This window comes from Zosterops lateralis, assembly GCF_965231275.1.
Source record: "Zosterops lateralis genome assembly, chromosome: 26".
NCBI classification, from domain to species: Eukaryota; Metazoa; Chordata; class Aves; order Passeriformes; family Zosteropidae; genus Zosterops; species Zosterops lateralis.
Genome location: NC_139786.1, coordinates 2,987,727 through 3,010,065, shown reverse-complemented (window position 1 = coordinate 3,010,065; position 22,339 = coordinate 2,987,727). Strand labels below are relative to the sequence as shown.

The following is a 22,339-nucleotide window of genomic DNA, read 5'->3' as shown; positions in this document are numbered from 1 at the left end:
GCAGCTCCCAAGTTGGATCCCCAGATGGGTTTCTCTGCGTGCTGAAAGCACAGCCGGCTCCGGTGCCAGGGCGCGCGAGAGACGGAATTAACGCTGCTCCTATTTATAGGGCTTTGATTAGGAGCTCGTCACCTCGAAGTTTTTTATTCCCTTTATCCATTTATAAGGCCATAACGCAGTTTGACTGGCTCCAGATAGGCCGGTGTCCCACCGACTCTGCCAGAACCTAATGTGCCATTCAGACACACTTAAGCCTGTAATAAGCGGCAGCCTGCGCCCTGCAGGGGTTTAACTGCCTCAAAAAACACCCTTTAACTCCCGTCCCACCCCGTGCTGAGGGGCTGAGGTGATGCCAGAGCCAGGAGGGACCCCAGGGCTGAACCAGCCCCTCCGTGGGGTCTCGGGGCAGCTCTGAATTTGTGGCAGCAGCACCCACAGCAGCAATTCCCAGGGCTCCTCACCCATCCCAGGGTTGATGTTCAGGTCCTCACAAGCTCCTGTGTTGCTCCCAAGGCTGCTAATCCCCCCTAAGCATCCCAGAGCTCCCGTCAGCAAAACGTTTTCTGCCTCCAGACAAATCCTCCCAAAGAGTTTTGCTGAGCACGGACTTTCCGCCTGTCCAAAGCCCATAGACAAATTAAAGCACCTGCCCTGGGGGATAATTCCACTAAAATTGGGTGCAGCTCGTGGTGGTGCCAACTTGATTTTCTCTTAAAACCTGGGAGTATTTGTAAAAGTCTTGTCTTCTGGAAGGCGCCCAGCGCCGTGACTCAAACACAAAGGGAGGGGTGAGACGAGCTGAGGAGCAGGGAATGGGATCTCGAGATATTCCCCAAATGCAGCCAGCCCTGCAGAGTGGAGGCAGCCCAGGATTGCTGGTCCCAAGCCTTGCTGGAAATCTTGGATCCTTCTTTAGACAGCCTAAAAACCTACACTGCTTCAGGACCACCCCCCAAACCACACCATCCATCACCTCATGCTCTCCAAGGAGTCCAACCAGACACATCCCTCCATCTCATTCTTTCCTCCTCCTGTCTCAGCTGCTCCCACCCCAGGAGACATCCACTCACCATCCTCCCTGGACTTCTGGATGAAGGCCTCCACCCCGCTTTCACCGTAGCTGCCCTCGGAGGCCAAGGTGGAGACGTAATTCCACTTGAGGGCTTTGACAATGTCCACCATGGCCTGGGCCTGGTAGGTGTCCGAGGGCACCACGCGGGAGAAGAAGTCGTAGCGGCTGTTGTCGCTCAGGTCCGGCGCTGTGGAGGCGTAGCTGATCTGGGGGATCTGGGGTGGAGCAGGGAAAGGCACGGAATCAGGGCAAGGAGGGGATGATCTCCACCCCACGGCCGTGCCCACGATCCCCAAGCCCTGCTCTGGGGCAGAGGGAGGTGGGGATTGAGGGTGAGCATGGGGCAGGTGGATGTGCCACCATCAGGGGACATTTCACTTTGGGGACCAACTGCAGCTCAGAGACCCCAAATGGGTTTCTGGAGCATCCAGTGTAGAAGAGACCAAAGAAAAAAACCATAATTCTGCCCTGGCCAGCACTCCCAGGGTCTCCCTTTGGCTTCCTCCCCAAGAAGGACAGATCCAACCCATCCTGCCCACTCCCAGCCCTAAATAAGCCCCTTAAATTAACCAGAGCTGCAGCACCTCTCCCAGCACACTGGAATGATTTAGCACCACGGGATCAGGCGATGTTTAACACTTACACAGCACTTTCCATCTCCAAAACGCACCACACGTCCCCATTTATCTTAAAGATGGAAAAGGCTTATTAAATTATCAAGCCCAGGTTCTCCCCACCAGCTGTGGGAATCCGAGTTGGTGTAATAATTCCCAGCCACCTCGCTGGGAGCCCAGCTGGGAGCTGCATCCCAGGGATGAGATGTGCACCAGGGCTGGGTGTCCCAACCCTCCTGGCCTCACTCCATCCCCCCTCCAGTCCTGCATCTCCCAGTTCCTCCTTTGTTTCTCTGTGATTTCCCCTCTCCCACTCCTGCCTCTCTCTATTAAATGCGATTCCGGTGTTATAAACCCACGACTCCACCTGAATGCTAAAAGGCCCTTGGAAAGGAGCAGCCACCCTTCTACCTGCCTGTGAAACAGGAGATGAAAAAAAAAAAAAGGGAGAGATGGAGCAGGAGTGGGAGAGGGGAGAGGAAGGAATCTTTATCAAGGCACAAATAGGATTACTCCCCGTGACAATCTGCTTTGTGCTCCGTTCCGAGGGGCTCTGATCTGCTCGTTGGGGATCTCTGACTGGAGCCGGTGCACGAGGCTCCATTAAAATTCTGCTCAGCAGGTGAGGAGCTCGCCTGGCAATCGCTCATCCCGGGGGGGGGGAGCAGGGGGGCTGCTCCCAGCACAATCCCTCCCCTTCCCTGCTGAGCCTGCAGGGTGGACACGGGCTCGGGATGGAGGCAGTGCCCACAAGGGCACAGCCAACAGCAGTGCCCACCTCAAAGGTGATTTGGGGGCAGGGATGCACCCCTGCCCTTCCAGAGAGTCTTTTCCCAGTGATTTCCCCCCTGCAGGTGTTTTGCTCTCACCTTTTCCACAGGGCACTGGTGATGGAGAGTTCCCAGCTGTTCCTCATGCCACCACCATCCCACCCAAGCTCCAACAGCCCGGGATTAAACCCCGGCCTGCCCATTCTGCTCCAGCCTCAGCTGGAAAACAAAGCCCAGAAAATACCTGTTGATCCACAGGCTATGGACTGAAAGCTGTATTTTAATAAACAAAAGGAAAGGGCTTTTTTCTCTCGCTCCTCTGCCTTGGATAAAAGTGAAAATAAAATACCAGTTCCCAAATGACCATTTCATAGATTTCTTCTGCCTTTTCCCCCTTCTGCCTTTTTGATAGCCCAACTCCTGGCACCAGCTATTTTCTCAGATAAAAGACAAAAGTCCTTTTAGGTACATAAAAGCAAAATGCAGGCAGGGAATTCAAGGTTCTTAGAAAGAAGGATGCAGTGGGAAGAGGGAGCTGGAAAAATCTTTCAACTGCAAATTTGGGCACTGGTGGTCCCTCATCTGGCTCATCTCCAGCCTGGGACAAACACTGTGGTGAGGAAATTAGTAGGACCTGCTCTCCTGCACCCCAAGAATTTTTTGTCCCACCAAGAGTGGGGAGTGATCCCAGGGCAGGGGGTAAAACCTCCTTCCTTCTCTTGTTTTGAATCAAAAACCATCACCCAGAAACACCCCAAGCCTGGAGAAACATCCCTTGGGGTGAGAGAGATGGTGAGGGTGTCATCCTGCTCCTCCAGGATGGGATTTACTTCAAATGCACTGGGAAAGCTGCATTTGGTACCCTCCATTATCATCCATCATTAACTCAGGAACTGCTCTGGTGTTTTCTCCACCGGTGGGAGACAGATTTCTCCTCCAGATTGGGAAGAATTAGGCAAAGGTGGTGATTTCAGCACATCCCAGCTCAGGCTTAAACCATTGATGTCAACATCAGCCTGAGCAGGCAGGAAGGAAGAACCAAAAACCAACTAAAAACCCCAAAACCACTGCAGAGCCAGAACTGGTCAGGAGCACCCCACGAGCAGGGGGACCTTCACCAACATCCCCCATGCCAGAAACAGGGTGGGGAACAGCCAAATTCCCTCCCCATAATTATTAATTTCATGCATATCTTATGCAAAGCCCTGGTTCGCCGACAAGATGGGATTGATTTAATTAGAATTTCCATCATCGAGCCATTTGGATGGCAGCTTTTAATTAGGGAGAGCGTAAAGCACCGCAGGGGCTGGAGCAGCCAGGGGCTGAGCGGGGCTGCTCAGAACTCAGCACTGGGCTGGGATGAGCTGCAGCCCCATCCTGCTGCCCCTTCCCTGGGTCAGGATCCACCCTCAGCACCTCCTTGGAGAGGAAAAACATAGAAATAAAACTCCAGGAAGCACAGCAGGCACAGGAGGATGCTGTCTCTGATCCCTGCCAGTCTTGCCACCACCTATCCCATTCCTCCTCAACAAGCCACGCTCAGGGAGGCCTCAGGGCTGGGGGCAGCCCAGGGGAGCCCAGGCAGCTGCAATTTGTTTCAATAAGGCCGGTGAAGAGCAAGGAAGTGAAGTGGCAGCAGCGGGTGATTAATCAGAGCGTTCCCCCAGCCGGCTGCCACCTTCCCCTCGGTGAAGGTTATTCACCCGCTAAGTGGGGAAGCGTGTCCTGAATCGCTCCACCCCACTGCCCCCACGGCCTGACAGGAGCAGGGGGGGCTCAGCACTGCCAGGGTGGGCTCAGAACCAAAGCCTGACCCAGCTCTGCCCCAGGCAGAGTGTGTCCTGCCCCAGGGAAGCGTGTCCTGTATTGCTCCACCCCACTGCCCCCACAGCCTGACAGGAGCAGGGGGGGCTCAGCACAACCAAGGTGGGCTCAGCACTGCCAAGGGGGGCTCAGCACTGCCAAGGGGGGCTCAGCACTGCTGGGGGGGCTCAGCACTGTCAGGGTGGGCTCAGCACTACCAGGGGGGCTCAGCACTGCCAGGGGGGGCTCAGCACTGTCAGGGTGGGCTCAGCACTACCAGGGGGGCTCAGCACTGTCAGGAGGGGGTCAGCACTGTCAGGAGGGGCTCAGCACTGCCAGGGGGGCTCAGCACTACCAGGGGGGCTCAGCACTGCCAGGGGGGGCTCAGCACTGCCAGGGTGGGCTCAGAACCAGGACCTGACCCAGCTCTGCCCCAGGCAGTGCAGCCTCGTGGGCCTGCAGGTGCCGAGAGCCGGGGCTGCAGCGCGGGCAGCGCCGTCCTCAGGTGAATTATTCATGCTGTACAACACAGCCCAGCGCTGCGGAGAGCGGCTGCACTCGCTGCCAGGGAGGAAACAATCGCCTCAAAGTGCCTGGCATGTGTCAAACCCATCCCCTGGCTGCTCACCCCACGCTGAGAGCTTGGGCTCCACCTTGTCACTGCTCTTTCTGGGTTGGGACAAAAAACACACCTCAGAACCCCAAAGCGGCTTTTAGGGGATCCCATTTGCAGGAGGAGGGCCTGGTTTCCCTGGCACCATCCCCGCTGTGGTGGCTCAGGAGCCAGGGGGTAGAGCTGGGCCTGGAGAGGCAGCAGCAAGGCAGGGGAAGGAGCTGGAACGTGCCAGAGCACTCTGGCAGTGACGCCAGAGAGATGCTATCGCACGGAGCCGAGAGCGTGGATTTGGGGAAAGGATTTTCTGCAGGAGTGATAAAACTGGCTTGGACAGAGGATGCCGCATCTGCAAGTTGTTCCACTGATGTACAGCTTTAATTAGGAGGCAGCAGCTAACGAAGGACCTGTTATTTATTTATGTAGTGCAGGAGCGACAAAAGCCCTGGTGGGGAGGAGCAAGGCCAGCCTGGCAGGGATGTGCAGGGGATGGAGCAGGGAGAGGTGCACAGCAGGGAGCGTGGGATGGGACAAGGCGACCACAGCAGGGAGAACATCATTTTGAGACAGGAACAGCCACCTGCAGTGTGCTCATGGTCACAGGAGAGAAGGGGAAAAACTGTGGGGCTGCTGTGCTCCCATCCCAGCCAGGGCTCTGCAGGACTTGTGTGAACTCTAATTCATTCCATGCCGCTCGCTGGATATGCTGGAATCCTCCCAGATGTGCTGGAGTCCTCCCAGATGTGCTGGAGCCCTCCCAGATGTGCTGGAGCCAAGAATCACTTGAGCACTTCACTCAGAGGACCCTTGGAACACCCCTGCAGGGAGGGTCCCCCATCCCAGCACTTCCCACCAGCATCCCCGTGCTGGGGGACCCCCGAGGGGGACAGGAGTGACACAGCAACACGGGGCCAAGCTGGGGCAGAGCTCCAGCAAGTTCCGTGCCCCAGGGAATGGGCAGAGGCAGCTGCCTGTGCCCGAGGCAGCCAACGCTTTGCTGAACCTCGGAGCAGAGTCACCCACGCTTAAAGGTCAGCGGCGGTGTGAAATGGAAGTCGCCTTATTCTCATTTTAAGCATGTCCCTGCCATAAAAGCAGTGTTTGAATAACAAAGAGCAGCAGCAGCACTCGGGTCATGGCAGGGGGGAAGAGCTTCCAGAACCCCCAAACCCCCAGCCCCTGCCTGCTGCAGGAATGGCTGTGCCCAGACAGGTGGGATGAGATCCCAATCCCATGGGAATGGTGTCCCTGTGCTGGGACCACCGAAGAGGGCACCAACCCCCACACTGTGTCTCACTGCTGTCTAGGAAAGGCTGAGATTTTCCTTATTCTCCTCTCCCAAGGGGTTTTGAGGTCTCCATCCTCCCCCTTGCTCATCCTCCTACTTGCATTTCTCCCTGCCCCATTGAGCTGGGATCAGTTCTGGATTAAAGTTCCCGGGGCTTAGGATGCACCAACAGCAGCACCAGTGTCTGGCTGCTCAGGGCTGCACCTGAGCTCAGTGACATCCTTCTGCACAGGTACAGCTCTTTGCCTAAGGACCAAAACTGGAGGAGAAGCGTGAGAGGAAAAAAAACCCCAAAAACAACCCTAAAAAAACTTTAGTTGCCCCCGAGTATTCTGACTGTCACTCTCCTGCCTCCCTCCCCACTGCCAGCCTCCCTCCTCCTCTCCAGAGCTAGTATTCAATCTTTTTTGTCTTGGCAAATAGCTTTTAAGTTCCTCCCACTCCCTCTAATTTATATTATTTTAATTATTGAATAGCCCTCTCACTCATCGCCTGGAACATTAACACGTTTTTTTTAAAAAAAAAAAAAAAAAAAAGGGACCCAGAAAAATCAAACTCCATCAACGATCTGGTTTTTCTGTCTTCACTAACAGCTTCCAGCCCTCCCAGGAGGGCACCCAGCTCTCAGCATGCTGGGCTGGCACAGGAAGAGGAGAGGGAAGAGAGAGGGGGAAATAGCCCCAACCCTGCAGAACACAGGAGTTTCAGGGTGCTGGGAGAAGGCCAAGATGGGATGGGGCCCCCATTGCCACTGGAAATGCAGAATATTTACATTTCTCCCTCATTTCTGCAGAGGAACCCTTGTTCACACACTCTGCAGCTCAGGGACGTGGTTGTGGATAAATAAATGTACAGCAAGGAGGAAAGGAATTATCAACTCCTCAGCATTCCTGCGGCTGGCACCGAGCAGGAGGGAGAGCTCTACTCGTCCCACCACAGCCTGAGCACCCCTGGGCTTGGTGGCACAGGACAAGTGTCCCCAGCCTGGCTGATGTCCCCCAGGCAGGAGCAGAGCAGCCCCAGCTGTCCCCTGCCATTGGCCATGGTGGCCTCCATCCCTGTGACTGCCTGGCTCAGGTGGGATTTACATTTTGGGGTACAACCCACACCCCTGACAGAGCATCCCCCAGAACCAGCACCAAACCCACCCTCAGCCCACTCCCCATCCAGCCCCCGCCACGGGACGGGAGCAGCAGCACCACAAAGCCGGGGGAGATGAGACAAAAATCCTCCTGCTCCAAGTGTCGTCACTGGAGGGGGCTGGAGGAAGGGATCCCCAGGGACCTGGGGGAGGCAGGAGAAGCATTTTAACAACACCAGCTCTGCCTCCCCCCAGCTGTGGAGGAAGAGGCGCTTGTGGAGAAACGCTGCCAGAGCAGGTTTTGCAGAGGGGTTCTCTCCACCTGGCCAAGCCCTACCTTGAAGAGCCGCAGGATGTTGGCCACCATGATGGACACGGAGCTGCCCGAGGCACCGATGACACCGACCACCCTCTCTGGCTTGGTGATGATGGGGGGCCCACCACTGACACAGCGCACCTCGGTGCTGTCCTTCTCGATGAGGGCCTGCACGAAGGTCAGCGACTGCTCCAGGGCGTGCGTGTCCCGCGAGCACGTGTCCAGGATGCGGGCGCCCAGCGTGATGTTGGGCAGCAGGTCGGGGTCGTTGTTGATGCGGTCCAGGGCGAAGAGCATGGCCTCCAGGCGATGGATGCCCTTCTCCTTCTTCAGCTCCCCGCAGGCTTTGCCCTCGGCGCCCCGGCCGTGCACGGGGAAGAGCCCCCCGAGCGTGATGTCGCCGTCGATGCGGATGGAGTTCATGTGCGGGTAGCCCTGGCCTTTGGGCTTGGCAGCGCCCCCGGGAGCCCACCCCCAGCTCCAGGCACTCAGGAGGAGGCAGAAGGACAAACGCTCCATGCAAAAGTGACCCCCGCTCATCGCCAAGGCCGTGCTGGGGCAGAGCTCGGGCCGGGAACGCGGCGGTCACGGGGCCGGGCCGGGCCGGGAGGGCGGCATGGCTCCGGAGGGATCCAGCCCCGGCACCGTCAGCGGCTCCCGACGGAGCTGCCGGCCCTGGGGGAGCAGGAGGAGGTCGGGAGGAAGGAGGGTGCCAAGGTCTGCATGGCTACACCAGGGAGGAGAGATGGTGGCAGAGACACGAGCCCACGCGAAGCTTCGGGTTCTTCCTCCGGAGACCTTGGAGGGACAGGGGGAAAGGGGAGAGAGATGATTAGGCAGGAGCAGGGAGAAGATGTTGGCTATTCTGGGCTTTCATTGGGGAGCTGGAGGAAATTAGCACCGGGGGTTATTGCAAAAAATAGATTTGGGATGCACTGGGTCTTTGATTCATGCCAGGGGTTTTGGCTTAGCCCAAATTGTGTCTGGGAAGAGATGCAATTGGTCAGGGCCTCGAGGACAGCGTGCCACACAGAGCAGGACAGGTCAATGACCAGCTCAGAGCAGGCCCTGAGACCTTGTGCCAACCTGGCCCTCCTTAAGGGAACCGTGAGGGTGTGACAAGTCCCAAGACAGAGCTCAGAGTGGAGTAAACCCCACACACCGCCCCCAGCCCTACTCCCTGCCAATCCTAAAACATCCCTACATTTTCCCAACGGGGTTTTCAGTCACCTTCCACAAGCCCACTTGTCTTCAGCCCCACAAACTGAGACCTGCATCCTCAGCTGGAGCCAGGCACTGCCAAAACCCAGCGCTCCAGATCCGAGTCACAGCCCCAAGCACTGCACTCCTGCTGCTCTCCCTTCAGGCCACTGATTCCTGAACCAGCAGCTGCAGACATTATTGACGGCTTCCAGCAGCAGATACCGACAGCACCTGAGCTGCCCCCTCCCCAGCAGCACGGCCCCTGCCTCAGTTTCCCCCCGAGGCAGGTTCCCCCTCATGCCCATCCCCGCCATCTCCCAGCAGCCGCTGATGGATGCTGAGGGCAGAGCATGATTAATGCAGGCACCAAAAGCAGCGCTGAGCTGAGCAGGCAAATGCATTCCCCAGGCAGGACGGGCAGCAACAGTGAGACCAAGGAAACAGCTTAAATTAATCTCAGCTCCAGCCCAGAGCTGGCACCCCATCCCACGGCTGCAGGACAGACCCTCACCAGCCCCAAGGGTGCTCCTGCTCCGCAGCCATCCCAGCCAGGAGGACCCTGGCTTCAACTCACCTCCATAAATTATGCACCTCCCCACCCGCCGCTTGAAGGCCCATCTCCAAAGCGATTCTGACAGCCGGGGCTTTTAAGGAACCAGAATTACCCGGTGCCCAGCTCTGTGCTTCCAAAGGCAGGAGGTTGGGAATGCTGCAGCAAAACCCCCGCCCCAGCCTGCTGGGAGAGCCATTGGATGGAGATCAGGGATCAGCCCTCTGCATGGTCCTGTCCCCTCTGCAAGCACCACCCCACACACCACCAGTGGGCACGGAGCAGGGAATGTGGCTCCTGGCACAGCCTGGGAGTGGGTCAGGCTCTGCCCGTGCTGGGGAGGAGGAGGAGGATGATGGGGAGATGAAGGGATGCTCAGACACCACAGCTGCCTTCACAGCCCAGCACCAGCCAAAAGCAGGTCACCTCTCCCACCCTCATCCCTGGAGCTACAACATTTCTGCCCATCAAAGGTGGGATGCTCACACCATGGACCCGCTCCCAGGAAAACCCTCAGAGCCCACGGCAGCTCCCGCAGAGCTGGCAGTGCCCCCAGAGCCCACTGCCTTTCCCTTTCTTCTTTTAAGCTTTTTCCCTCTCTGTTCTCTCCCCTTTGTGGCTCCTTTGATCATATAATCTGAACGAACTGAAGGTAAAAATATCACGGCAGGCAAGAAGAAAGCGCAAATAATGGGGAGAGGAGGAGGAGGAGGAGGGAGCTGGTTCGGATCCCTCACGGAATCATCGGGGGAGATGGAGATGGAGTTACCCGATGAGCCCCTGCTGCAAACGGCCCAGGAAGGGGTGACAGAGGAGCACCCCTGTCCCCTCCACAAGCCCTCAGCCACACACAGGTCGCTGCTTCCACACAGCCCAGACTTTGTTTCCATCATGCCTGAGCCTCCCCAAAGCAGCTGCTCCACCAGGGGCACATCTGGAGGGAGGTGCACATCTGGAAGAAGACACCTGCCTACAGCAGGTGTGCACGGAGCAGGGAACAGCCTTACCCACACACTCCGGGCAGCGAGGGGCCACAGCCGCCCTCCTGCTCCACCTGCCCGGCTCCTGCTCCACCTGCCCGGCTCCTGCTCCACCTGCCCGGCTCCTGCTCCACCTGCACGGCTCCTGCTCCACCTGCCCGGCTCCTGCTCCACCTGCACGTCTCCTGCTCCACCTGCACAGCTCCACAGGGGCACCACAAGAGTGGGATCATCACTCAGCACGGTGCTTACCCAGCCCCAAAGGAAGAATCAATTCTGCTTTCTCCTACTTCCACCAGCACAGCACCATTGAGGATGGAGCCTCCCATCACACTCATCCCGCCTATGCCGCAGCCCCATCCAGAGCTGGGAAGTGGCACGAGTGCCAACCAAAGTGAGATCTCCAGAGCCCTGGTGTGGGTCATCCCCTGCCCGAGCCAGGGTGGAGGGAGCCGGTGCGGGGTGCTCTGCCCCAGGACAGGCTGAGCCCTGCGGGTCCCGGCACCCCGGACATGGGGCCGGGCAGCACGGTGGCATCCTGCCCCCCTCTAGTGGTGGCCATCGGGCCACCGGCATGGCCAGCCACGGAGGGCCCTGGGAGGAACAGGAGAGGGCTCAGCTGGGCAGGCGAGCCCCTCTTGGGGCGACCTGGTCTAGTGAAAAGTGTCCATGCCCATGGTGGGGCTAGAACTGGGTGAGCGTTAAGATCCCTTCCAACCAGAACCGTTCTGTGAGCCCATGAAATCAAACTCTGATTAAAAATTCCCCCACATCACAGAGATCTCCTGCTGCAAAACCCTCTCCAGTGCCTGGAGGAGCAACCAGCCACCCCAGGCATCACCTCTGTGGCTCCTTCCCAGAGCTCCTCCTGCACATCCCTGCAAGCACTGCCGGGGCTGGGCTGTGGTGGCACACACCCCGGACAGAGCCCACTCCCCAGAGCTCTGCCTGCAGCAGGATCCGCCATCCCCCAGTTCAAAGCCAGAGCATTTTCTGGGGCTCATTAAACCCGGCAGAGGCTGAGCTGGTTACAGAGCCCAGGAGATGCTGCAACGATCAGCCAAGAGCACCCAGCACTCACCTGCACGTCCCCATCCCCAGAGACTCCAGCCCAGCCCTGGCACCGGGAGGGCTGTGCCAGCTTAAGCCACGCTGGCTCCTACCAGCTCCACAGCATCTTTTTGAAAATCAAGGCTATTTCTTTCCCCACCTGCTCTTCCTCCAGCCAGCAGGCAGCACAATATCCCAATTAGTGTACACTCACTCTTCCCGCTTGCGAGCAGCTACAGGGTACTTCGCTTGGCTCCTGGTCTTTTTAATTGCAAAAGCTCCGTGAAGTAGAGCAGAATTGAGACGTGGACAGAGGGAGGGGACGCCAGGTTAAGTTCTCTCCCGACAGGCAAAATCTTAAATATTCAGGTCCAGTCCCCCGGCGTTCGCTCGGAGAAGCAAGGCCACGGCTCAGCAGGCAGCAGAGAGCAGAGACCCCAAGTTGTGTCATCCAAACCCCCCCAGTGAGCTCCAAGACACAGCCTCTGCCCCAGAAACCCCTTGATGGATGCATGAACCAGTATCACAACACTCACGCAAGCCCGAGCCCATCACCAAGGTGCCAACTCGTCCTCTCTGCAACCAGGTTCTGCCAGCACCTGGCTCAGAGCCCCAGGGTGGGGAAAAGCTGGGTATGACCACCCACCTCAGTGCCCTGGAGCATCTCCTGGAGGATGCTGAAGTCCAAACAGAAGCGCTCCTGTAGGGCGCGGATGAGATCCATGGAATATTTATCACACCATATTTATATATGTCCTTAACTGCAGCAAGCCCTCTCCTTCCGCCTCCCTCCCTCTGCCAAGCAGGTCAGGGCTAGTCCCTCACTTTGAAGGATGGGATGGCACAGCAGGGGGGGAAGCGGAGCAGGATCCAGCCCCGGAGCAAGCGGAGGGAGAACAGCAGCTCACCTTGCGGGCAGGCGGCGCGAGGTCTCCAGTGCCAGGAGCTCCAGCAGGAGTGGCTGGAAGGGAGGGAAGGAACCACCGCTCGTCCCCGCTCCTGCCACGTGCAGCAGAATCCCGCAATTAATTTTTTATGGCCATCCGCAATTTGGGACGGGGCTGGCTCCCGGCGAGAGCGCGGCCTGACCGCCGGCGGTGCCCGGCAGCGCGCGCTGTCCCCGCTCCCCATCACACCCACGCCCCGACACTGCGGTCTGGCAGTGCCAGCCCCTGCCCACACCCCCCTGGCAGTGACTCCAGAGACCCCCATCCTGAGCAGGGCTCGGTGCGGGGCCATCCTGGGGACTGCAGGGAGGAAAATCCCTCCGTGAGCCGCAGCGCCCGGGAGGAAGAGCCGGTGCCCGCAGCGGGCGCGGGTTCACGTATGTTATAATTAGGACCTGCCACTTCTTCAAGCCGTTGCCTTTCTGGGAAGAGCTGGAAGGGGGTGGCTGAGCTGACAGATCCATCCTCCTCCTGCCTGATGCCAAAGTTGAAGCACGTGATGCTTTTTTGGGGGAGCCGTTCGGGCTCCTCCGCAGGGCGATGCTGCCCCTGGGATGTGGGGCCAGGCCATGGCTCCACCTGAGCTCGGATTCCCACAGGAAAATCCCCTTGATGCTGCTCTGACACCTCGGGGTGTAGCTCAGCATCCCTAATCCTCAAAAGGGCTTTGCTGTAGCCCCCAGCCTGGGGCAGCTGGAGGCACCGCTGCCCATGGGGACCCTCTGCCACCACAGAGAGGGACCACCCTCACCAGGGCCCCCAGCACTGCCCCTCCAGCGTGGCCAGGCTGGCCAAAACCAGGCGGGATCTCCGCACATCCCATCGCCCCGAGGTGGCAGGTCACAGGGAAAAGGGTCTTGCCCCAGCTCTCCCCCCGCCGCAGCCTTGCCCAGCACATCCCGCAGAGCATCCCCCGCCGCCTGCTGCGGGTAAACGCCGCTTACAGGGCGCTGAGGCAGGGAAAGGAATCGAGCTTGTTCTTTTGGCACTTCTCGCGGCGTTTTCCCCGAGCTCCTCGCTGCATTCAACAGATCAGCTCCGCTCCTTCCCTTCCATCCTTCCATCCCTCCATCCCTCCATCCCTCCCCGAGCCCTGCCCGGGGCACAGGGCCACTGCCGGTGACCGCCAGCCCTGCCTGGTGCCACCCCCGGCGAGCCCCGAGCCACAGGTCACCTGCGGCGCGATGGCGATGGCGATGGCAAAGGCAGTGACTCACCCGCAGCCTCTCCGTCGCAGCCGCCGCCGAAGGCAGCGGGCATCCCCCAGCGCCGGAGCAGCCCACGGAAAATCAGCCGGCTGGCAGAGCACGGCAAACTCATCACACCGAGGGGAGGAGGAGGAGGAGGAGGAGGAGGAGGGCTGGCGGGGCTGCACCCGGGCAGGCAGTGGGAGAGTTCTCCTGTTTTTTCTCACGGCTGCCAACTTCCCCAGCGGCTCCCGACGCTTCAGATCCGCTCGCCCGGAGAGCGCCAGGAGCGGGAGAAACGCTCGGGAGGAGGAAAAGCGACCCCGCGCTGGAGCGGGGGCTCTGCCCGGCCCAGGGGCGCTCCGAGGGGTCGCTCCGGCGGCGGGGAGGGGTCGTACCTCCCAGAGCCCCTCCGAGCTGGCAGGGGAAGGAGCTCCTTCAGCCCTTCGCCGCTCTCCCGTCCCCCTGCCCTGCCCTGCGGCGGCTCTGCGGGCTCTGCCCGCTGCGGCGAGGCGAGGGCAGAGCACCCTGTCCGTGCCTCCTGCCCCGAGCCCTGCCAGCCCCTCCGGCCGGGCAATCCCCCCCAGCTCCCTCCCGGAGCCCTCCCCGGGCAGTGCCACCTCTGGGGACAAAGGTGGCGGGTTGGGGACCGGGGCAAGGGGCGCCCCCCGTGCCCCTCGCAGGGGGCAGCGCCCCGCAGTCCCCAACAGTGAATAATGCCCTGAGTGGAGCGGGGGGAGCGCTGGGGGTTCCGGGCTGCAGCCCCCGCTGTCGCAGCCCCCCCCCCAAGCCAAAAAATAAGAAGGAAAAGCGGAAAATTCGGCGGAGCGTTGTGGAGGGAGGGGGAACGGGCAGGCTGCGGGGAGGGGGAGCGGGGGCCACTCCAGCCCCGGGGGAAGCCGCGGGGGCACCGGGAGCCCTGGGGACGCTCCCCCCGCACTTACCGCGGGCAGTGCAGAGTTGGCGGCGCCGTCTCCGCCCGGTGCCCGGTGCCGCGATCTGCCCCCCCGGCCCGGGGGCGCGGGCAGCCCGGGGGGGGCCCTGCGGAGAGCGGCGGGGGCGGCCCCGGCCCCCCCAGCCCCGGCCCGGCCCGGGAGCCGAGCGAGCCGCGCTCCGCGCTCCGCAACCGCGGCCAGGAGGAGGAGGAGGAGGAGGAGGAGGTGGAGAAGGGGGAGGAGGAGGGGGAAAAGAGGAGGAGGAGGAGAGCCGGGGCCGGGGAAGTTTTGCATGAAGAGGAGCTGGGAAGCCCCCGCCGGCTTTGCCAGCCTCTTAAAGCACTAGCGCGGCGCGGGGACCCCCGGCTGCTGCAGGACTCCCGGCTGCTGGAGGAAGGGTCTCCCCGCCAGGCTGCTGAGGGTCCCCCGGCTCCCTGCAGTGACATCCAGCCATCTCTGAATTCCCTCTCCCAGGTGGGAGCAGCTCCCGCAGGCAGCGACAGGGGAGGATGCTCATCACCCCTTCTCTTCTTTTCTCTTCTCTTCTCCCTGCCTTAAAACGCTGCCAACCCCCCGCCCCGCCGAGCTGGGCTCCTGCCTGTGCTGCTCCCCCCATCAATCCCCCCCGCCGGGCCCCGAGGAGCCCGCCGTGCTCAGTCGATTCATTAATGCAGAGAAAACACAACCCCCCGGTAATGGCCATTGACACATTAACTGCCGCGATCCATCACGGTAATGACACGGCGGTGATCGCTCGGTCACCGGAGCAATCCGGGCACAGCCGGGCGCTCACCTGCGGCCACGGGGCTGCCAGAGCCCCCCGCCCCTCCTGGGGGACCCATCCCCGCACACAAAGCGGGGTCTGGCTGTGGGGAGGGCTCTCTGTTCCCTCCCAGCACCAAAAAACCAAGCACTGGGCACAAACACACAATTCCAGCCTCGTCTCCTTCCCTAAGGGGTGACTTGTTTGTAACAGCGAAATCGCAGCCCTGGTGAGGCTCAGCCAGGGCCCGGGTGCCCCTGGAAAAAGCTCCTTTTCACCCAAATCCCTGTTGGGAGGCTGGAGAGGAGTCGCTTTGCAGAAGCATTGCCCAGTTCCAGCATAACACCTCTGAAAGAGCTCCGGCCTCCCCAGTGAGATGCATCTCCTGAAATCTGCCCGGCCACCCTCCTGCCATTGGAACATTCCCGAGGATCCAGGTGCTCACAGGATCCTGCCAGAGCGCGTCTCCTGCAGAGCAGCCAGGCTGTTGCAGTGATTTTTGTCCACAGCAGGAACAAGAGAGGTGGTTGTTGTTGCTCTGCTCTGGTGGGGCAGAGCAGGGGGGGCACAGCCCCATCGCCCCCCGTGTGAGCCGCCTCAGACAGGAGTTGGAGCAAAAGGAAATCTGCACTGTGGGCCGTGGGGAGGGGACATAGAGACCAAGCCCCTGGGGGGACAGGACCCCCTGCCTGCCCCAAGGCAGGCACAAATCCCTTGCCAAAAGTAGCTTTTAGAGGCACCCAAAGGTCAAGGTTCCTGCTCCAAATCGGGTGAAGCCCTCAGCCCTCAGCTCCTGGACATTTCTGTGTTTGCCTTCAAGGAGAAACAAGGGTGCTCTGCTCACAGCCTGGGGTCATGAGGACTCCAGGCCACCCTGCTCTGATCTTCCCAGATCCTAAAGAATCCCCAGGGGAAGGTGTTTGGGATAAATGATGGAGTATTTTGGCTGAAGCACCACCTGAGCTGCTCAGGCAGCTGCTCATTCAGGAGCCTCACTGCTGCCCTGGCTCCAACCGAAAATCATAACCCAACCCCCCCAAAATCTTGTTAACCTGAATCCCAGGGCCTGCAGGATGCTCTTCCCACCACGGCTGAGCTGGCAGTGCCTCCCTTCTCCTGTCTGAGCTCACGGCCTGCACGTCTCCCCTCCTCACACCCCTGTGCAAACCGTCAGCCAGAACCCAAAATACCAGCACAGCGCTCGTGTCACCACCGGCAACGTCGGGACCCAATTAACATTTGGAAATCCAGCTGAGGCCGATGTTTCCTCTGGCACAGCGGGAAAGGCCATGGAGTGAGGGCTGAGAGGATGGAGGGGTAGGATGGGAGACACCTCGATGGTTCCAGGGGTGCAGCTCACCTGGAGAGCGGCTCTGCAAACTCTGAGAGGGCTCCTGCTCAGTGCCTGGGTCAGAGCTGATCAAATCCTCCAGGAGAGTTCGATGCCATCAGCAAATGGACACGGAGAAGTCCGCCAGGATCAATATCCCCCGGGCAGGCACAGAGCCAGAGGAGCTGAGCCAGTCCTGCCTCTCCCATCCCGAGGGCAGGGCTGGGGCCACAGCTCCGTGTTCCTGTTCATCCAGGGTGCCCCAGCACCTCCAGGACCCCCCAGCAGCCTTTCCCTGCACTCCTGGGCTCACAGGATCCCTGCAGGAGGCTCTGGGGGCCCTGAGCCCACTCATCCCACAGCTGTCCCCAGGCAGGCACAGCTCCAGCCTCCCGCTGCCCTGGCCCCTGGCCAGCTGGGAAGGTCACCGTGTCCACTGCTGAGGCCACCCAGCGCCATCCAGGAGACACAACTGCTCGCAATTTAATTTTTTTTTTTTTTTTTTTTTTTTTTTTTTTTTTTTTTTTTTTTTTTTTTTTAATATAGGAAAACTTGAAACCGCATCTTATGGACTGGACATTCCGGCTCAGCTCTGCAAAAGGGCTGTGAATAATTTATGGCCGAGCCACCACCTCCTCCCCTTCCTCCTCATGGGTCACTCCTGTCGAAGAGAGGGGAGGCTCAGGAATCACATCCGGCCCTTTTCATCTGGGCATTGCCACTGCCTGCAATTGCCTTGGGTGTGGATTCAATTCCCTCCTGGATAGAAGGGTGCGGAAAATAAATCTTTAATTCAAAGTGAAATATTAATAGAACTGTAATTAGCTGTAATATCTACACAATTAAAAAGCAGGAGGCCTGGCAAGAGCTATTTTCGTGTGTATTTAGAGAAAAAAATAATAAAGTTTGCAGGGTAAAGGGGTGGGGGGTGGCTGGGGATGCTTTTGTGGTGTCCCAGTTGTCTGAGGGAGAAACGTGGCCAGGAGGAGCAGCAGCACAGGGAACACGGGTCCTGCCAGGGCTGGTGGAGCAGGAGGAAACAAAAGGACAGGTCTGAAGGAAAGAAAAGAGCAGAAGAAGGATTTGAGGAGGAAAAGAAAGAAAGCAGAGCCATGATGACACTTCTGTCCTGCTCCTCGGGGATTTTGTAGCAAAGGGAAGATCTTCACTGACGTCAGGCCTGAGCAGGAGGACGGGGATGGGAAAAGTGTCTGTGGAAGTTGGCAGGGGATGAGCAGGGTGACCCTGGCTCAGCCCCCACAGACATTTTCCAGCAGGAATTGCAAGAGCTGTTTGCAAAAAGCCATCAGCTCACCCTGAGCTGGGCAGTTACCAAAGGGACAAACAAAACTATGAAACAAAACCAGCAGAATAATTCAGCTCAGGCCCTCCAAAAACACCTAAATAATAGGCCAAGGAGGTAAAAAAAAAAAAAAAAAGAAAGAGAAAAAAAAAAAAAGCAGCCTTGGATTTCTTTCTAGAAGAAAGAGACTCCCACACACCCCCAGCACATGAATGTGGGTAATGGATGTGGATGTTTGGAGAGCAGGAACGGCACTGCCTGTGCTCGCATGGGCTTGACATTCACACATCGGGTCCGTGCCTCTCCCCAGGAGTGGGGATAATGGGATGCCGAATGTCAGACCACTTAAATATATATAAAACTCATTATACGCCTCATGACTAACAGATCTTGATGGGGGAAAAGTTGCATTTTAAAGAAATGTGGGGAAAAAAAAAAAAAAGAAAGAAAAAAAGAAAAAGCCCATCCGGGCTTGCGGGGAGGAATTAGCAATGAACGAGGGATGATTCGGCTGCAGGCTGGGAGTGATGACAACTCCTCCTCCTCATGGTGAGGAAGGCTCCTGCAGCTGTGCCAGCTCCTTGGCAGTTCTTCAGCCTCTTTGGGGGCTGCCAAGCTCCCACCAGAGCCTTTCCTGCAGCCCAGGGTCCTGCCAAGCAGCCACAGCCCCCAGCTGATGTGAGGGGGTCCCGCAGAGAAACCCCAGGTGATACCAAGGAACCAACCAAGGCCACCAAGGGGGACAATTCCTGGGCTTCTGGGCTGTTCCCCCATGGCAGCAACGAGGGGATGGAGCTCACTGGGGGCTGCCATTGAGGCAATGCCTCTCTCTGCCCAAACCTCCTCTTGCTGCAGCCTCAAAACCTCTTCTCAGGGGGTTATTCCTCTTTCTTGAGTGTATCCAGCCTAAAACCTCCCCTCTGTAGCTCACTGCTGGACACAGGACCCGTGCAGGGCTGTCACCACTCCTGAGCACAAAGCCGGGCAGCACCATCACTCTTCTCCTCTACAACAGTTCCACCTAATGGTGAGAGGCTGGTGACGAGACATCCAGCCCGGCCAGGGGGACACGGGGACAGCCCCAGGAGCAGAGCAGAGGCCAGCACAGCTCAGCACAGTGATGGACCCTGCCAGCCTCAGCCCTCAGTAAATTAGAAGCTCCTGCTTTGCTGACCCCATGGGGTGGTTCCAGCATCTCCAAACATTGGGAGTTTTGTCAGCTCCGTGCTCTGGGCCATGTCCTGCCTCCCTCCTGCAGCTGCTGGGAAGGAACAGAGGATTTGGGAGCCCTGGAGCCCAGCCCTGCACCCCACTCTGTGCTCACAGGAAAACCCAAGGGCTGCTGCTGGATGCACCCTCAGCTCTGATGCACCCAGTGAATTGGTCTCATCCCAGTCAGAAGCTGTTGCTTTGTAGAAGAGGAGGAAAGGGCTCAGGCCCAGGGACGTGCTGAGTGGCCAGAGGTTATTTTGGGCAGTGATTGCTCTGGGTTTGGGGTTTAAACAATGCAGAAACGTGAAAAGCTGAGGCACAATGTTCTCCTGGAAATCCCTCGTCCTGCACCATCAGCAGATTTTTGTGCTGATGCTTCAGGAAGAGCAGGACCTGTCCCCAAACCAGCACCCTCAGAGGCACCGGGGTCTCAATGGTGCCACCCTGCTCCCACCTTCCTGTTCTCACACCAGTTTTGACTTTAGAGCCAGAGATGTCCCCTGTCCCCAGTGCAACATCCCAAAGTCACAACCCTGTCCCTCAGAGCCAGCATTGGGAAAGGAGGGAGGGACAGATAGCTCTGTCTGCATTTCCATTTGGGTGCAGGAGGGGTTTTTATTTTTTATATTCACCCACAGGGATTGTGAGAAGCTGGAAATGTTTTCTTTAAATCTAAAAAAAAAAAAAAAAAAAAAAAAAAAAAAAAAAAAAAAAAAAATAGGGAAGGAGAGAGAACATTTGGTGGTAAAATTAACTGTGACGGCCAGGCAGCACACACTCCCTCTGCACCCACAGGACAATTAGAGGAAAATCTTTACACATTAACTAACACGGACGGCAGGGATGGCATGGAAGACAATCCCCTCGTTTTTCCCAACCAGCAGTGCTGGAGCAAGGTGACAGCAGCACTGGGATAGGGGACAGGGCAGAAGGGACAGGGGAGCAGCAGCACCAGCTCTGCTGAGGGATTGGTGCTGGAAAGCCACGGGATGCTGGGTGGGCCCAGCACCAGCATCTCAAGCACCATCCAGGCATAAGGAGGTGGGGGAAAGCAGGGAAGGGCTCCATTCCTTACCTGTCCCCTCCAGGTGCCCAGGGGAGCTGCTGCACCCGCCTCACACCCCTCCAGACTGAGCACCCATCCCACACCCAACCCTGTGCCAACAGTGCCCCGTCCACCCTGCGTGCACCAACCTGCTCTGCTGGGGAACACAAACTGCCCCAAAGTGGGATGGGTTTGCACCAGAGGCTCCTCCAGCACGCCCTGATCGCTGTTCTGGTGGGGAGTGAGGGGCACAACCTGCCCAGCACCCAGGGAAAGGAACCCGAGGTAAAGCCCAGCTCCAGCTCGGAGCAGATCCTGTCCAGCAGCACCCGTTCTTCTCCTCCCAACTTTTCCATAATTCATGCAACAACCTCCTGAAAGAAATATCCTCCTCGGACATAAAATATTCATGGCCTCATCCTTGCAAGGAAACACTGTCTTCCTTGGAGTGCAGCCGAGGCCAGCACGGATTTGCCTTTGCAGGAGTAATTATGTTGGTCATCGATCGGGTGCCACAGCCGGGGGCTGTGCTGGGAGGGGCTGCTGTGACCTCACCCCCCAAAAGTGGCTTTTGGAAAAGTCACAGAAGTGTTTGGGGAGAGGGAGGAAGGATCCTGCACTCTGCAGTGGCATCCCAAGGGGTTCCCCGTGCTCGTGGCTGCGTCTTTGTGCCAGCAAAGTCATCCCAGGAGGGAGCAGCTCCCCCAGCACCAGCCTGGATCCCATCCAGACCCACCCCAGTCACATCCACCACAGGCTCATGAACCTGCCAGCAGCCACCCCCCAAACCCCTCCAGTCCCCCCAGCTCCTTTCTGCTCCCCATTTGGATGCTGTCAATCCATTCGGAGCTCCTTCCTATTTCCCTGCCCAGAAGAGGCTCCAGCCCCATTTCACGGCACAATATTCAAAACCTTTATTATTACAATTCTTTTTTCTTGCTTTTTCTCTCTCCCTCAGCTCCCCAAGCCCCAGGCAAAGGGTTCCAGAGGTTCTCCTGTGCACTGGTTACAGCACAGTCCCATATCCCTTGGGACAAGGGGGAGATGGAGTGGATGCACCACTCATTTTCCAGGGGGTCAGCGGTGGGGAAGGAGAGGAGGGGGCTGTGGGTCCCAGGGGCAGAGGACACCCCAGCAGAGCTCTGGGAGGTGTTTGAGAGGAGGGGGCTCAGCACGAGGTGATGGTGAAACACGACCTGTGCAGCCGAGACCGGAGCCAGCCTTGGCCAGGGCCAGGTCCTGCAGGAGCTGCAGCCCCGGGACCCCCGGCTGCCGCAGACCCAGCCCAGGCTCCTGCAGGGCGCTCGGGCCCAGAGCCGGGCTCAGCATCTCCAGCGAAGGGCAGCAGTGCCTTCCCGTGGACGCCGCGCTCACTGCAGCCCTGCCCCTGTCCAGGGGAGCCCTGCGGCCCGGGGGATGGGGAAAAGTGTCCGGAGCAATCCTTGTCCTAAATCCACACACACACACACACACACAGAGCAGCGGTGGGGACTGTCCCCTCCTGCCCCAGGTGCACAGCCTGAGCAAGCAGCTCCTGGTGCAGCAGGTAAAACACAAATTACACCTCCACAACCCCCTTAAAACCCTCTCCTAAACCCCCAGGGCAGATCCCTGCTCCAGCCCATGCGCCCCAAGCTGAGCAGGGCCCCTCAAGAAGCCACATCCTTCTATTTCAGGGTGCGGGGTGGGCTCGCTCGGGGGAGTTCTCCCCACCCCGCAGGGACTCTGGGGCCGCTCGTCAGGGCTGGAACAGCGCTGTCCTCCCCCGGCTGGGAGTGACGGGGAGCCGCCCCCGGCCCGTGCCCGCCGTGCCGTGTCGTGCCGCTCCCCCCGTGGGAGCCACGCGTGGGCTCCGCTCCCGCACACCCGGGAGGAGCCAAGGAGCCGCTCCCCGGGCCCGGGGCCGGCTGGGAGGGTGGGGGACAGCCTGGGAAAGTCCCACCCGGCTGCTCTCGGCACCAGGGCACGGCAGCACCGAGTGGGGAATATCCTGCCCCCATCAGTGAAAGCTGGAAGGTGATTTTACTGGGGGTAAGCACAGCCTGCTCCTCCCATCGTGGGTTTGGGGGCACGGAGGGCTGGGATGCTCAGCCCCAGCCTCTGGGACCCCTCTCCCAGCCCCTGAGCCCCTCGGTTTGGGGGTTTGGGGGCACGGAGGGCTGGGGTACTCAGCCCCAGCCTCTCGCCCCCCTCTCCCAGCCCCTGAGCCCCCCGGTTTGGGGATTTGGGGGCATGGAGGAATAGAATGCTCAGCCCCATGGTGATTTCAGCCTCTCG

General features: G+C 59.1%; 1 protein-coding gene across 1 annotated transcript in view; it reads right to left on the bottom strand.

Moving 5' to 3' along the window:
* Nucleotides 1–8,112, bottom strand: part of GRM4 (glutamate metabotropic receptor 4) — a 29,693-nt gene extending 21,581 nt beyond the window's left edge. Inside the window, exons 1-2 of the mRNA XM_083878531.1 lie at nt 7,579–8,112; nt 1,071–1,287 (exon numbers count right to left, since the gene is read on the bottom strand). Of these exons, the coding sequence (XP_083734657.1) occupies nt 1,071–1,287; nt 7,579–8,097 (736 nt within the window). The 5' untranslated portion in view covers nt 8,098–8,112. The remainder of the gene's footprint in view (nt 1–1,070; nt 1,288–7,578) is intronic.
* Nucleotides 8,113–22,339: the final 14,227 nt, after the last annotated feature.